Genomic DNA, 17,526 nt, shown 5'->3' with positions numbered 1-17,526 from the left:
TAAAGAGGGTGGGGAGGTCATTGTAAAAGCTGTAATTATTTGATGTGTGTTTCCAGGCAGGGAAGCTAATTGAAAACACTGAGCACAATTGTGTTTGGAAGGTAAAAGCCTTGAAAAATGCCTTTTCCCCCTGAACACCATTATTATCTTTTTTGAAGCATTGTACTATTTGATTTCTCATCAAGCCCTTTGAAGGATTAAGATGGGGGAGGTGAAGGCAACAGATAAGGTGCTGGTTGTGGGGGTGTCAAAGCTGGTAGATATATGCATTGTCCTGGGGCATGCCGTAGCTTTGTCCAGTAGCTGTCGATGAATATTTTATGAGGATGTTCTTGAACTGCTGTATGAGTGGCTGCTTTTTACACACACTGCTTATATGCATGAATCACCCAACCCCCCCTCTCCTCACCCAAAGCAGCACTGGGTGATATGTGTGTCCTTGTCTGTATTGTTATGCACCTTGTTTCTCTGTGCATTATGAATAGAGCCTGGGAGGAGACGCAGACGGAAGGCCACAGGGAAGGATGCGGAGAGGGCGAAGCAGCGGCAGACAGCGGCCCGTTGCGCGAAGGTGAGGCGGAGGTGGAAGAGCATCAGCGGCGGCTGGCCCTGGCCTGTCCGCCTGTGGTGACGTACGGGACGTACCGTGGCCAGAGAGACAGACGCAGGATGATGCAGAGGCACCAGGTGCAGGTGGACTTCCCCATCTCAGAGGGGGATGAGGCCCTGCATGAGAGGGGTTCAACCTCAGGGGGGGAGGGCAGCCCCTTGGTTGGGGTGACACCCTCCACTTTAGAACTCACTATTTCAAAGCAGAGTGACATTCAGACCATATCGACCAATCAGATTAGAGCTCCAACCTCAGAGACCAATGAGAGAGGAGCTTGGACTTCCGAAACAGACTCTGCTGTTTTGGGTCCAACTGGACTTGGCTCTAGTCACATTCCACTAACAACGCAGACAGCAGAAAGGGCTGGGAGTCAAAGTGCCTTCCCTTTACACAGGGAAGGCTGTGTGGCTGGCTCAGTCACAGGCACCCCTCCCCCTCCCGCACCCACAGAGGACTTTGTTGATGCCGGGACTAGTACAGCAGGCAGTGAGACCCACAGTGGGGAGCAGAGCCCTCGGGATAGAATCACTCATGCAGAGATGGCCAACGAGGATACACACAGGGACACAGACAGGGACAGAGACACAGGGCTGAGTGAGCAGACAGAAACCTTATCTGCACACTGTGTCCAGACTGGGTCACCTTCATTAGCTGCTGCGTTGCTCAGGGAGCCGCCAGGCACCGGGGGGACTGCGCAGCACACTCATCTGCCTGCTGCTGTTTCCGATGTCGATGGAAGCCAGCTGGCTCCGCATCCCATTTCACCGTCCGCCTCGCTTGCATCAGCGGACGAAAGCCAGGGACCCATGCCAGCAACTAGGCACTCCGATTCTGGGGATGTACTGGATTCAGGCCCTGGTGCTGGACTGCACTGCTTTGAGTCAGGGGAGGAGGAGGGGGACGTTGGTTCTTCAGACGATCTGTTTGACCAGGCCCTTCATTTGGAGTCTAAAATGATGGTGGATAACATTGTGAGGAATGCTCTAGCTGCCCTGGAGAGAATAGAATCCTCTGAGTTGGAGGGGGACGAAGCGCTCCAGAAGGCCAGTGAGGAGATTTACCTGGTCCTACCCGCAGGACGAGAGGAGGAGGGCATGGAGCAGTCCTTCGAGACGGATAAGCTCCTGGAGGTAAGGCCTTCAGTGAGGGGTGATGACAAACATCCCTCAGCCTTCCCAGCAGAACAGACCCTCTTGTTGAACCCTAACCCTCTGGCGGAGGGCCCCAGGTCTACCCCCTCCTCGGGGTACGAGTCTATCGCAGGCTCGGACACTGACATCAGGAGCAGCCCTGGGCCGGCCTGTGAGAGCAGTGCACCCACCATCTGTGTCTCAGACCACAGGGAGGGAGAACACTGTGCCGAGGTGACCCCAGGCACCGGTCACCAGTTACAGGTCAAAGGTCAACAGCTAATGGATGCTAATGCTAATGAGCATCCACAAGGGGAAGAGGATTCCCAGCCAAACGACGCTATCACGTCTGAATACAGTGGCAATAAGAACCAGGGAGATGTGTTGCCTCGCTTGAGCTGTGCAGTGTCCCACGAGAAACCAGGTATCCATGGTGATGGTGGGGATATTATTCAAATAACGAGAGCGAGTCATGAGTATGAGTCTGTCTCAGAGAAAACAAATGAAAACAAAGATCAGGTGTTCGGCACTTCAGAGGACAATGGTTGTAACGAGATGCTAGGCGTTAAAGAAACACAGGTAGGAGACAGAGTAGTCCACGTAGCCAAAGATGATATTGAAAGCAATATACATAGTCCTAAACAAGATGGTAAGGCTCAATATGGTCCTGTTTCTGTGTCCAATAACTCTGAAAGTCCTAATAAGCTCAACAGCACTCTGAATGACAATACTTCCTTCAGAAACCAAACAGCATTTCCTGAGACTGATCTGCTTAGGAAAGGTTCCAAACCTGAAGCTAAGGGCAATTCTGAGACAGACCTTATGTCAGTCAGACCAAAACATGCCCAAAACTCACTACAACCATCTCAAGTCAGACATGCTAAAGGGCTGAGGCCTATTGCCTGTATAACTCTTCATGATGAAGGCCAAGAGAGCGGTGCTGAAATAACACTGAATGTTCCTCAGACTGAGACCAATGGGCCGAATGGCCCTATGGTCAGTGGGGATCAAGGCTTTGTCCTGGTTGAGACTTACTTAGCCTCTGTAGTCTCAGAGGGCTCTGACTCTGGAGGTGAGGAGGATGGGGCCGACAGCAGACCCACAGGCACCATCTGCATGGACCCTTCTTCCTCAAGGAGACTCCCCAAGGACCTGAGCACCTCAGAGGGCCTTGTGTCTAATTCAGCCCCTGGCTCCGGTAACGAGGGCATGCCACAGAGGAGCTCGGTGAGAGCGTATCGCTGCGATGTCTCTCCGCAGCAGCAGAGTCAGGACTCAGAGACACCAGGACACAGTGGTACAGGTTCAGCAGCTGCAGCTATGGCAGGGTTTCACCAGGACCTGAGCAGCAGGCTAGCTGGGCTCCATGCTACAGGGGCTACAGGAGGCCGGAGACCCCCAGCCCTGGAACCTCTCCCCCCCCTCCTCCCAGTCCCCCAGCTTGCCTTCCACGACATGGAGGCGAGCAGTTTCTCCATTATCGATGAGGAAGAGGAGACTGATGCCGTGTTTGTCAATGACACAGGCCCCATGCTGAGCCCCACGGCGCGGCGGGCCAAGGCCTACCCCTTCTCTCTGTCGCCCATCGTGGAGGAAGACAGTCTCCGCAGCGAGGGAGCGATGGAGGGGGGCCTGTCGCGGGATGACAGGGGACTCATGGTGCCACCAGCCACAGAGGAGCTGAGGAGTCTGAGCGGAGGTGTGGGGATGGAGCAGTTAGCCTCGTCCTCCTCTCTGTCCATCCTGTCCCTGCTGCAGTCGGTCAGCGAGCGCCTGCAGTCCAGTGGCTACTCCGACACGGACGCAGACTCAGAGGAGCCCTCCACCCCTCCTCTACGGCGGCCACTATGGGACTTCTTTAACAGTGGCCAGGCGGAGGGTGAGGAGGGGGATGGCCAGGGAATGGATGGAGACCAAAGCAGCAAGCAGGAGGGCCCAGGCTCTCTGACACTTCCTACTGGTCCATTCACTATGGGCCCTCGAGAAGGGGATCCAACGGAGGATGTGAACAATCTGCCCACCCAAAAGCCTGCAGATTCGCCCATGAATCAGTACTTGAAATCAGCGCAGCCAGTGTTGCCAGAGCCTGATGATGACAACAGTGAACATCATGCCAAACTCATTCCGTGCTTCCATGATAACAAGTGTCCATCCACAGCAACCGACATGGTAGGTTCAACAGCCACTGACATTTCTATTCAACAATTTTATATGAAAGCTCATTATGCAGCCTGACATTAAGAACATTAAGAAGTAATATATGCTAATATTTGACTCCTGTTTATATCATTTTAGGGGGAAAATTGGAGTTGTGGAAAGGTCATCCCAAGGCCTACTCTGGTGAGTTTCCATCTTTTACATGACTAGTACTTTCTCACTGTCACGCTCATTTCTGATCGCATCTAATGACTGTCTTATTGTTTGAGGCAGAAGCCTCCTAATCACTGTGCTGAATAGATTGGAGATGCCAGACTGCCTTTGAGCTGGACAGAACATTTCTCTTCCATTAGCTAATGATACCTCAGGCTATAGAAAGTAGGGCAGCAGCTCTTCTTTTTTTCAGTTTAATCTCTTCCTAAGGCCTGTCATAAATGGAAATGAGATCTCAATTATGCAACTGCCTATTCATTGCTGTTAAACGCTATCCCATCTACTGATGAGGGCTGTAGTTTCTCAGGATCTGTACAAAAGGAGTGAGGGTCTCGTCTATAGCACTCTAATGACAAGTAAAAACCACCTGCAATGCCAGTCTGCATTCCTGTGGTCTAGCACTGTATATGTGGATTGTTTCATCCAAATAAAACAAATCAGGAATGGGTTTTCCCCACAAAACAACTTGTATGCAGTTTTACATAGATTATGAAGTTTATAGGCTCACAACACAGGCAGTGAACAGAGCGCTGGGTGCCAAGGATTTTGTCTGCATTGTTGTTTCACACAATCACTGATGGAATTGCCTTGCAACCACACAACCAAGCTTTTCTGTTCTGTTTTCCGTGGTGAGAAAGTACTTGTTTTTAAGGATGAAACAAAGGGAGCAAACTATCAAGACTTGGAATGAAGCAGTATTAAATCAGGCAGAGTCTTGTAGGCTGGTACGATTAACGGATGAAGAAACACCGTGTGTTAATTCTAGAAGAGGCCGTGTTTTATAATGACTGCTTGGGGTAGCTCGTGGGCTGGTTGGGGGATTAAGGTCCTCTCTCCCTTTTCCTCATCAGAACTAAGTCTAGTGGTCTCAGGTGTAGTCAGTCAGCACCGGGCTCCATTCTGGAAACCCTTCCCCTCAAGCTTTTGAAACCTGACTGTGTTGACACGCACCTAGCTTATCATGAAAACAACACCAAACCGCCACAGTTCAGTTGTCACTCGTATATGATGAAACTTTGAAAAAGCATGACTTTGAATTATTGTTTGTTTCCCCTGTATTGAGTCAATAAGTCAAACTCTGTTTAAAGATCATTTGCAGAGGTTGACTGTCAGACTGCGTCTATTTTACAATATAGCCCACATGTTACTCTCTACATTTTCCGAATGACTTCCTCTCTGTTTCTTCAGATGAACATCTATGATGGTGTGACATTCTCTGGGGAGAGGCGGACGATCCACGCAGACCAGGAGGATTCTGGAATGGTGTTTCCACAGGGTGCCTCTGTGCGAGTCTTGGGAGGATGGTAAGAGGACCTTTAGAGCAAGTGGACTTCTTTTAAGGTTGCTCACTCCTAAAAGAGGAAGGATGCTCTTTATGAAGTTGTATATACATCTTTGAATGACCCAACAGTCTAGGCTTCCAGAAGTGTTTCTGTCGGATCAAGGCCTAGAGTTTGGTGAAGCAGGTAGTTGAAAATCTGTCAAACTTGATTAAGTCCCCTGTAAAATAGCCCACCTGGTTCAGAAGGAGCCAGCCCTTCTGTAGCATCATCCTCTGCTTTGGGCTAATACCCCTGTCTCATCCATTCCCTACCTGACTCATGCACTCTCACTGAAAAATAGCCTTATTATTACTGAACATGAGGCTTAGGAAGTGTAGCTTATGTCAAATCAGAACATTTAGTTTAAACCGTGATTGATTCCTCTGAGCCCCCATATGTTCCTTCCCACTGTGTGTGTGTGTGTGGGGGGGGGGGTAATCTCCTGGGCTGGTGGTGATTGGGTAATTTATCGCTTTTCGCTCCCATTGATAGACCTGTGTGTTGATTAATCTACCCTCTCAAGACCTTCTTTTAATGTGATACATGTTCCATCATGCCACAAGCCAATCACATTGTGAGGCGGCACTGTTAATCATAAGGGTTGCGTAATAAGCCACACAAACACTGCCGTCACTGCACTGGTGCGGTGGTGCGCCGATGCTAAGTTTAATATAGGAAAAACACTGTACATCAATGTACTATCAGCTCCATATCATCTTACTACTGCAGTTGGAAAAAGACGGTGCTTCCATTTATATTTCATGATGGAAAAGCTAAAAAGCATTGCCTAAAAAACAGTGCCTTCGGAAAGTATTCAGACACCTTGACTTTTTCCAAATTTTGTTACGTTACAGCCTTATTCTAAAATTGATTAAATTGCTTTTTTCCCTCATCAATTTACACATAATACCCCATAATGACTAAGCAAAAACAGCAATTTTTGCAAAAGTATTACCAATAAAAAACAGAAATATCACATTTGCATAAGTATTCAGACCCATTACTCAGTACTTTGTTGAAGCACCTTTGGCAGCGATTACAGTATTGAGTCTTGAGTATGACGCTACAAGCTTGGCACACCTGTATTTGGGGAGTTTCTCCCATTCTTCTCTGCAGATCCTCTCAAACTCTGTCAGGTTGGATGGGGAGTGTTGCTGCACAGCTATTTTCAGGTTTCTCCAGAGATGTTCGATACGGTTCAAGTCTGTACTCTGGCTGGGCCACTCAAGGACATTCAGAGACTTGTCCCGAAGCCACTCCTGCGTTGTCTTGGCCATGTGCTTAGGGTCATTGTCCTATTGGAAGGTGAACCTTCACCCCAGTCTGAGGTTCTGAGTGCTCTGGAGCAGGTTTTCATGTTCCGTTCATCTTTCCCTCGATCCTGACTAGTCTTCCAGTTCCTGCTGCTGAAAAACATCCCCGCAGCGTGATGCTGTCTCCATCATGCTTCATCGTAGAGATGGTGGCAGGTTTCCTCCAGACGTGATGCTTGGCATTCAGGCCAAAGAGTTCAATCTTGGTTTCATCAGACCAGAGAATCTTGTTTCTCATGGTCTGAGTGTCTTTAGGTGCCTTTTGGCAAACTCCAAGTGGGCTGTCATGGGCCTTTTACTGAGGAGTGGCTTCCGCCTAGGCACTCTACCATAAAGGCCTGATTGGTGGAGTGCTGCAGAGATGGTTGTCCTTCTGGAAGTTTCTCCCAACTCCACAGAGGAACTCTAGAGCTCTGTCAGAGTGACCATCGAGTTCTTGGTCACCTCCCTGACTAAGGCCCTCCCCTGATTGCTCAGTTTGGCCGGGCTGCCAGCTCTAGGAAGATCCTCGGCGGTTCCCAACTTCTTTCATTTAAGAATGATGGAGGCTACTGTGTTCTTGGGGACCTTCAATTCTGCAGAAATGTTTTGGTGCCCTTCCCCAGATCTATGCCTCGGCACAATTCTGTCTCAGAGCTCTACGGACAATTCCTTCAACCTCATGGCTTGGTTTTGCTCTGACATGCACTGTCAACTGTGGGACCTTATATAGACAGATGTGTGCTTTTACAAATCATATCCAATCAATTGAATTTACCACAGTTGAACTCCAATCAAGTTGTAGAAACATCTCAAGGATTATCAATGGAAAAGGATGCACCTGAGCTAAATTTCGAGTCTCATAGCAAAAGGTCTGAATACTTAAGTAAGGTATTTCTGTTTATACATTTTAATACATTTGCAAAAAAAAGTTTTCACTTTGTCTTTACGGGGTATTGTGTGTAGATTACTGATGATTTTTTAAAATGTAATCCATTTTAGAATAAGGCTGTAACGTAACAAAATGTGGAAAAAGTAAAAGGGTCTGAATACTTTCCGAAGGCACTGTATACTAGCAATAAGTTTAGTTGTTAATATTCATATCATGCCGCACTAGGTTTAACTAATGCACATGACAGTAAGTCTCTGTGCCTCTCTGCCTGAGGCAGAGCAGGTTTACATACAGAGAAGCCTGGTAGATGTGTGCAATGCTGTAAGACTCTACTCATATTTAATGGATGCAGAACGAGAAACCTTCAGTCTTGCAAACATGTTCTGCCGCCGTGTGCTTTTTGTCAAACGACTCACGCAAAGGCAGGCTCACTCGACTCTGCGCGCCATCACTAGTGAAAGTTTGGTGCCTTACGCAACATCTCATACTTAATGAATGGGCCCACCTTCCATTTGTGTACTAGTACGTTGGCTCAGCCCCCCTTTCCCTAGTCCTGTTGTATTATTTACACCAAACCGTCATTCCCGAACATAAAGTGGGAAAGGCAAAGCAGCTTTCAGACCATGTGAGTGGGAGCTCTCTCCCCTGTCCACAAGAGTGGTGGAGAGAAAGAAAGCGAGTCACGTTGCAGCTTCATTGTTGTGCTTGTGTGTGTTCTCCCCCATCCACTTCTCGGGTTAACCAACCGACTGGCGTCCCATTGTTCCCTCTACGGTCCACAGAGGAAGTAATGTGTACGACCGCTCCGTTCTTCCCCAACTAGTTTTGATTTGCAGTACAAGAGCTACTTTACAAGTTGACTTATTCAAGTTCAACAGATTCTCAACTACCTGACCCAGCAAACTCCTAGCGGTTCTTACAGAACCCCTTCTGGACACCCAGATTGTTGGTCATTCAAAGTTTTGAATTCAGTTCAAGTTCATCAGTGAAGGCGTGAGCCACAAATGGTTTCTCCTACATGCTAGTTATGAGGGATTTTACTTTCTCGTGAGATGCTTCCTCCTTGGGCTTCAACCCAGCAGCCTATCCTATCAGGAGCTATTGATCTCTGTCTCTCATGGTGGATGTATAATCAGTGAAAGCAGCCTAAGCCTTTTAGGAGAACCCTGTCTGTCTGAGTCAATATAGACAGATTCCTACCGCTTCAAAGCAGTTCCTGACCATCCACATAGATTATTTATGGAAGGGGGCAATGATTAACATGGGGAAAAGTCCCTGGAAATACTTGTTTATGGGCTACTGGCGACACAAACACACACACACACACACAATAGTGTTGTTTACACTGCACACATCACACCGCTGTGTTATTTTCAGAATCCACAATATTTGTTGACTTGGCAAGTTTAACCCCAGATAAAAGGCAGTGTTCTGGTCAAGTCTCAGCAGGGATATTGAACTATTGAAGGACTCTGCTTGGTTTCCCCATGCCCCCTACTGTGAGCTGTGGGCCTGTTGTTCAGGGGCATGAGTAAGCAGCTTTTAATATTTCAACAGAAGAAAAAAAACATTTGTGATTGCCAGATTGATTTCCATTAGTGTCAGCACAGTGCTGTAATCTTCTCTTCGACGTGTAACTTTAATCACCAGCTGTTGTTGTGTTGGGTGTGTGTCTGTACTGGTAGGGTGTGAAGGGGGGTCTTTGAATTCTAGGTCCTGTCACCAAGGTTTCCATGGCAATGCCCCTGCTCTGTTTGTGTGTGCTCTGTGTGGTCAGTTGGTGGCTGGCTTCTCTTTTTGTGCTTAATGGGTGAGAGAGAATGAGAGTGTGAGTGCGTGTGTGTGTGTGTGAGAGAGAGAGAGAGTGAGATTGAAGTGGGTGCTCACACAGTGTGTGTGTGTGTGTCGTAGCTGGCTGCTGTACCGGGAGCCAGGGTTCCAGGGTCCCTGGGTGCTACTGGAGGAAGGGGAGACGGTACTGAGCCACCAACCAGGCCAGCAGCAGGCCAGGCAGGGGATAAAGAACAAGCCCACCAGCATCACCATCGGCTCCATCAGAAGACTAGTAAAAGTGAGTATATTTATTACCATTAAATTACAGTGTCAAGTGCCATTAGTGATTTCCCTCCAACATTTTTATTGGGAGACAATGGTTCCATTATTTACACCTCCCAGTAGTCTCCGGTCCCAGTCAATCATAAATTGTATTAATTAATCCTCTCCGTCTAAATGGCATGGCTTGAATAGGATTTTCTGTAGTTATCAACTAACCTGTCACTGTTACAAATAGAAGAGAGACCAGTTGTAAAGTGAACAGTGTATCCAAGCTGTAGTCTCAAAGGATACAACAGGGGGGGAAATGCCAAAAAGCACAGAGCTGGAAGGACACTGAAGCTTTGGTAGAGGACCAGGGTCTCTCTGTCTATCCCTCCTTCTTTCATTCTCTCCTCTATTTCTCAGACTTTCTCTCTCTCTCTCACTCTCTTTCTTCCTCTCTATCTTCCCCTCTCAGCCTTAGGCATTATAGTGGGGCCTGATAGAGTAGGATTGATAGAGCGGTGTGTGGAGGAATGTCTCCACATGTTGAGGGAATGCTGTTGTGTCTCTCTCACCGTTCAGGATGACGGCATTCCAGAAATTCATCTGCTTCCGATCGGAGCGCCAGGAGGAGCCACGGAGCATCTCCACTCGAAAGCGGACATCTTGGGAACACGTGGTGGACCTATCCACCTGTCAAACCTGACTGTCAAGTCTGGCTGGTGAGGAGCCCTATCCTATTCCTAGCCTGTTAGTGGTATCTGTAACTGTGTAGAGGAACTCACTGCCATTGTGTGAGAGAGAGCTTCAGTAGCTAAGGCTATATAGACTCAAATAGGAAGCGCCATCATTGCTAAAACAACGGGGGAAATTACTCATTGAGAAGACGTGTCCTTGCCAACCGGCGTCTATATTGTTTCTACTGAATTTGGGTGGATTGTTCTCTGCTGGGTCATTGAGCTCCAGCTGCTAGCATGCACCTGCTAGGAAAGTCAATTTCCTGCTCAAAGTGTTTATAAAGCACAAACATTGGGTATTACAGGAATGTTTAAGAGAATAGGGTGCTATTATATAAGTAGAAGTGACGCCCTGTCCAGTTCAGGAATGAACACTTAGAAAGGAAGTTTTCGCATGACCCACTTCAGGGTGGAGGTAGTGAGGTAGCCTAGTTATTGAGGTAATTCCTCAATAAAGACTCTGTAAAACTTCACAAACACACCCACATTTACGGTAGAAGAAAGGCAGATTTAGGATCGGAATATGACTGCCATAGTATGATGCAGCAGCCTCTGATAATTCTGACTGATTGATGAACCAACAACAGCAAACATTAAATGTTTTGGAAGCATGCCAGGATTTACTCCAGGTCATTAGCCGTTTTTACAAGATTTACAAGGTCAACATTGTCTGGCGTCCATTAAAATAGTTATATATTGTTCAACTACCACCTATTGCACGGTCTGCATTGAAGCAGATTGAAATATTACAAGATCAAGGCATCTTGGTTGTTCCATATCAACAGATTTCCAATACAATATTTTTCAATTTCAAATATATCACAGTCAACAACAACAACAACAACAACATACCACACACAAAACACACACAATCACCAACAACAGCATAACACAGTACAACATATACACAAAGCACACAAAAAATAGCAACAACAATGTCGAGGTCTTCTAAAAAATCTAACATGTTACAGTAAGCAGGTAAAAAAAATGTCACTGAATTCTACTAGTCATTACTCTTTTTTACAATAAAAATGTTTTACTTTTATTTTTTACAATTAGTTTTTATAGTTTTCCTGGCAAATAATGAAGCATCTTCCAAAAAAATAAGAGTGAAAATGTACTGTATACAGTGCATTCAGAAAGTATTCAGACCCCTTGACTTTTTCCACATTTTGTTAATTAAGTTGCAGCCTTATTCTGAAATGCGTTAAATAATTGTTTTCCCCTCATCAATCTACACACAATACCCCATAATGACAAAGCAAAAACAGGTTTTTATATATTTTTGCAAATGTATTACACATAAATAACTGAAATATCACTTTTACATAATTATTCAGACGCTACAATCTTGGCACACCTGTATTTGGGGAGTTTCTCCCATTCTTCTCTGCAGATCCTCTCAAGCTCTCTCAGGGTGGATGGGGACCTTCACTGCACAGCTATTTTCAGGTTTCTCCAAAGATGTTAGATCGGGTTCAAGTCCGGGCTCTGGCTGGGCCACTCAAGGACATTCAGAGACTTGTCCTGCAGCCACTCCTGAGTTGTCTTGGCTGTGTGCTGTCATGACGTGACTATCATTAATGTGATGACTGTTTCATCAAATCAATTAACTATGTTTAGTTATTACGTGATTAAATTAATAATGTAACAATTAACTCATTAGCAATCTTGGGGCACCAAGGAAAACGTTATTTAAACGAGTTACTATCTCCTGACTTAAACTCTAAAAATATAAATACCTCTTATCTCTCAATAACAGTCCATTATTAATTATTATTACCTCATATCAGTCTCATTCTGACGTCGTTGACCTCGTAAATCTGCATGAACCCTAGTCTAAATGATGATTCAGCGATACACAAATTGGCATAATTATTTATTTACTAACTAACTAAATAATCACACAGAAATACATAAACACACACACAGTATAGGTTGAATTGATTACTAACATAATGCAATGAAAAGTCCCTAGTGGACTAACCCGATATGACTGCTTGTTACACAATAGAGAGGGGTGGGGAAAGAAAGAGCGGGAGAGACAGAGAGGGACCCATCGTACATACAGTCAGAAAACTATGCTCATGGGAATGTGAATATAACATGAACGACCGCTCATTCGAAAATAATTGCAATGTATATATTTACGCTTGTATGTCTTTGTCGTCTCTCTCTGTTGAAATCGCCCGGTCCGTCTATGGGGAGTCGTTCGACAGAAGTCTCTGGTTTGTCCACCAGTGGTCGCAATGTCCTTTGTAGTTGTAGTAGGCTACTTTGTCTCGGAGTGTTCGTTAGATTCGATCCTTCAGATGTACCACATGGTGGTCAGAGGGAAATGTTCTTCCCCTCTCGTCTTCGTTAGACTGGATCCTTCAAATGTTACCCACGCAGTGGTCTTTGGTCGAGTTTACTAGACTAAAGTACTTAAACAGCTGCAGACTGAATGTTCCGATGTAGTCTTTATCTTCTTCACTCGAGAGTTTCAGAGTCTTACCGTTTTCTGGTCTGGTAGTTTTAAACCATTTCAATGTGTGGATGATCCTCACGTTCTCTGGTCTCAATGGTTCATTATTCAGGGTACAGCTAGGACAACTTTACACACTGGCAGCAACCCGGCATGTTTTGGTCTCCAGAGGTTTTCTTCTTCACTCGTGTTGAGAGTTTCTAACCATTTCGTAACATTCAGCTCACGCTGTCGGTCACGTTGGTCTGTTGTAAATTTCATTAGGAGTCCTTTATAAGCACTCTGGAAAAAGGGGCGTTCCATCCTTTTGGCATAATGTCTGTGCCCACGTGGGCGTGGTTACTGACTGGGTAAAACTTTAAATGACAACAATTATCTAATTTAGAAGGCTAAAATCATATTGCTATCTTTTCAAAATAGTTTCATATTTAATCATATAAGTTTCACAACATTTAGATATAAATCTGATAACTGGGATGTATAGATTTGTAGAGTTACCATTATCTTGCTATACCATCTTTAATGACATCACAAAACAACAAATGATATGACATGATTATTGTTTGGATCCTCACCAACCATTTCCCACATTCTTTATGTTAGAAACATTGTTTCATTATCCACTTGTGGATGATGGAGTTTTGGCTGCAGATTCTCTCTCTACACACATCAGATTCCTTTGTTCAATACTGCGGGTCCAGAGAGAGAAAGTTTACGACCGGTCGTTAAAGTCATAACACCCCCCCCCCCCCTCTGGTGGGAGAGAGGGGGGGCTCTCTTTGATCCTCGCCCAGGAGGGAAAGTCATGACAGTGCTTAGGGTCGTTGTCCTGTTGGAAGGTGAACTTTCACCCCAGTCTGAGGTCCTGAGCGCTCTGGAGCAGGTTTTCATCAAGGATCTCTCTGTACTTTGCTCCGTTCATCTTTCCCTCGATCCTAACTAGTCTCCCAGTCCCTGCCGCTGAAAAACATCCCCACGGCATGATGCTGCCACCACCATGCTTCATCGTAGGGATGGTATTGGCCAGGTGATGAGCGGTGCCTGGTTTCCTCCAGAAGTGACTGTCGGAGTGACCATCAGGCTCTTGGTCACCTCCCTGACCAAGGCTCTTCTCCCCCGATTGCTCAGTTTTGCCATGCGGCCTGCTCTAGGAAGAGTCTTGGTGGTTCCAAACTTATTCCATTTAAAAATGATGGGGCCCACTATGTTATTGGGGACCTTCAATGCTGCATAAATGTTTTGGTACTCTTCCCCAGATCTGTGCCTTGACACAATCCTGTCTCGGCTTGGTTTTTGCTTATATAGATCCTAATATAGACAAGTGTGTGCCTTTCCAAATCATGTCCAATCAATTGAATTTACCATAGGTGAAGTCCAATCAAGTTGTAGAAACATCTCAAGGATGATCAATGGAATCAGGATGCACCTGAGCTCAATTTCTAGGCTCATAGCAAAGGGACTGAAAACTTATGTAAAACTGTTTTTATTTTTAATAAATGTGCAAAAATATCTAAAAACTTTTTTTGCTTTGTCATTAAGTGGTATTGTGTGTAGATTGATGAGGGGGGGGGGAAATTCATCAATTTTAAAATAAGGCTGCAACATAACAAAATGTGGAAAAAGTTAAAGGGTCTGAATACTTTCCGAATGCACTGTACATACAGTGTGAGAGTTCTCAATGTACACTGAGTATACTAAACATTAGGAACACCTTCCTAATATTGAATTGCAACCCCCCCCCCCCCCCCCTTTGCCCTCAGAACATCCTCAATTTGTCGGAGTCATGGACTCTACAAGGTGTCAAAAGCGTTCCACAGGGATGCTGGCCCATGTTCACTCCAATGCTTCCCACAGTTGTGTGAAGTTGGCTGGATGTCCTTTGGGTGGTGGACCATTCTTGATACACACGGGAAACTGTTGAACGTGAAAAACCCAGCAGCAGTGCAGTTCTTGACACAAACCGGTGCGCCTGGCACCTACTACCTTACCCCGTTCAAAGGCACTTTAAATATTTTGTCTTGCCCATTCACCCTCTGAATGGCTCACATACACAATTCATGTCTCAGTTGTCTCAAGGCTTAAAAATCGATCTTTAACCTGTCTCCTCCCCTTCCTCAACACTGATTGAAGTGGATTTAACAAGTGACATCAATAAGGGATCATAGCTTTCACCTGGATTCACCTGGTCAGTCTATGTCATGGAAAGAGCATGTGTTCTTAATGTTTTGTATACTCATTGTATATCCCAAGTATTGGTGTTTGATCATGCATTCATACAGTTCATGCATAAAACAATGAACTTAGAAGCCTCCATAAATGCGGTGCCACATAAATCAGTGGAGGCTGGTGACTTGGAAAATTGAGGAGGATGGAAGACACGTTATAGATGCGGACTGCATGGAGACAACAAACTGTGTTTAAAAAACCATCGGACCAATTATTTTAACCTAAAGCATTTAATAAAGACATTTATAGTACAATATTGCTGTGAATAAGAGGGCTACTTACACAGTGTTGGGAAGGGATCACAGCAGTGATTGAATGAGGGTATGAGGCATGAGTTGAGGTGTTCAGAGGCTTGGCTTCAGTGCAGGACAGGCCCATCATGGAAAGGGGGATACCTAGTCAGTTGTCCAACTGAATGTATTCAACTGAAATGTGTCTTCCACATTTAACCCAACCCCTCTGAATCAGGGAGGTGCGGGGGGCTGCCTTAATCAACATCCACGTCTTCGGGGCCCGGGGAACAGTGGATTAACTGCTTTGCTCAGGCAGAACGACAGATTTTTACCTTGTCAGCTCGGGGATTGAGTTTGTCCAAGCAAGGAGGTTAATCATTGATGTGTAATAATATGATTGTGTACATGATTGACTCTACATACAGTAATGACATAAAATTGACAGGTCTGCTCACAGTGCTTGGAGTGGAAACATTCAATGTGCCAGTGGATGAGAGGGCACATGAGACGTGGCTTCAGTTAATGTCAGGAGAGAGTTGACCGTGGTAGTGGAGTGGAGAGGTCATCACCTCTTAATCAGGGAACAGGAAGGGACTTGTAAATACAAATACCAGACACATCATAGGTGTGGGCAACAAGTTTCTCCATGAAGTTAAACTCCGACATCTCAGAATTCACAAAGTCGAACACTGACTGCGCATCTCGCTCACTTGACACATCAAAGTAGCCCAAGAAACGTTCCTGAATAAAGCCCTGATCATCCACATACCTGACGATAACTGACAACTGCAAGCAGACTGATGGCACAATAGAGGTGGGGAGTTCTTCCTCATCTTGGAACATAACCAGGAAAATCCGGACCCTATAGGGGATGACAGTGATTAACCAGGTGTAAAAATGTTTTATACGGGCTATGGGACCAGTTTTTCAGATGACGTGTAAAAAAAACTCCTGTGAAAACTCCTGACCCTGGGGAGGATGAAAACCCTGTCAAACTGCAGCAACCTTATACATTTAGACTAGACTAATAGGGGAGATTCCTCTACCCAGACAGAAAGACTATAACGGATGGACAGTAGAACTCACTGAGGCTGCTTTATGAATGCTTCCACCATGCAGGCCTATGCAACTGTAGGCCTAATTAAACATTTACTCACAATCTATGTCGTCACTATTATGTTGATTGATTCATTCCAGTTAATAATTGTGGATTCAAAAGGTATAGGCAGCCAAGCCAGCCCAAGTTTGATTATAAACCAAATTTGATCACATTCACATTTTCTCCTGACAAACAAATAGACTATAAATACATAACGTTACAAATGAGTTTACCCTGACCAGATGGACAGGGCACATATGCTGTATGCAGCTTCTATTATCAGTGGCCTAAAGTTGATCAGACTGAAAAATCGTCTCGTTTTCATCCCATACAGCATGTCAGAGTTATGTAAAGAGTTTTTGCTTGTGTCTGTTTGGAGTCAAGCTCTCTTTTTAATCGGACTTTTATTGGATGATGCGATGGAAGCAATCAAATCATTCTGAATTGATTTCGACACGCCAGACAAGACAGTAAGAACTTCCATATGCTCAGCAGGTAAAGCATCGTAATGAGCAATTACCTCTGCAAGCTCCTGGTAGATGCCCTTTCCCTGTCATCGTGCCCTTCAGTGAAAGCCAACTCTTGCCGATAAGCTGCTTGTGACCTTGTTTCCTCTTACCTTCTTGTTGTTGTTGCGCAGTTTGAGTATGCAAACGTTCGTCCATTTTCAAAGGAGCTTAAATCTGTTCAAATCAAATGTTATTGGTCACATACACGTGTTTAGCAGATGTTATTGCGAGTGTAGCCAAAGGCTTGTGCTTCTAGTTTCGACAGTGCAGCAATATCTAACAAGTAATATCTAACAATTTCACAACACATACCTAATACACACAAATCTAAGTAAAGGAATGGAATAAGAATATATAAATATGTGGATGAGCAATGTCAGAGTGGCATGGACTAAGATGCAATAGATAGTATAGATTACAGTATATACATATGAGATGAGTAATGCAAGATATGTAAACATTATTAAAGTGACATTATTAAAGTGACTAGTGATCCATTTATTAAAGTGGCCAATGATTTCAAGTCTGTATGTAGGCAGTAGCCTCTCTGTGCTAGTGATGGCTATTTAACAGTCTGATGGCCTTGAGATAGAAATGAAAAG

At 45.2% G+C, this 17,526-nt stretch overlaps 1 protein-coding gene across 2 annotated transcripts in view; it reads left to right on the top strand.

Moving 5' to 3' along the window:
• LOC139531257 (uncharacterized) overlaps positions 1–17,526 on the top strand; it is an 84,509-nt gene that overhangs the window by 35,280 nt on the left and 31,703 nt on the right. For both annotated transcript variants that reach the window (XM_071327801.1, XM_071327800.1), the window contains exons 4-8: positions 486–3,909; positions 4,036–4,080; positions 5,299–5,414; positions 9,528–9,687; positions 10,236–10,375. In XM_071327801.1, the coding sequence (XP_071183902.1) occupies positions 486–3,909; positions 4,036–4,080; positions 5,299–5,414; positions 9,528–9,687; positions 10,236–10,375 (3,885 nt within the window). The remainder of the gene's footprint in view (positions 1–485; positions 3,910–4,035; positions 4,081–5,298; positions 5,415–9,527; positions 9,688–10,235; positions 10,376–17,526) is intronic.

Source organism: Salvelinus alpinus, chromosome 1, assembly GCF_045679555.1.
Source record: "Salvelinus alpinus chromosome 1, SLU_Salpinus.1, whole genome shotgun sequence".
Classification (NCBI taxonomy): domain Eukaryota; kingdom Metazoa; phylum Chordata; class Actinopteri; order Salmoniformes; family Salmonidae; genus Salvelinus; species Salvelinus alpinus.
This window is presented reverse-complemented; position numbering and strand designations above follow the sequence as displayed.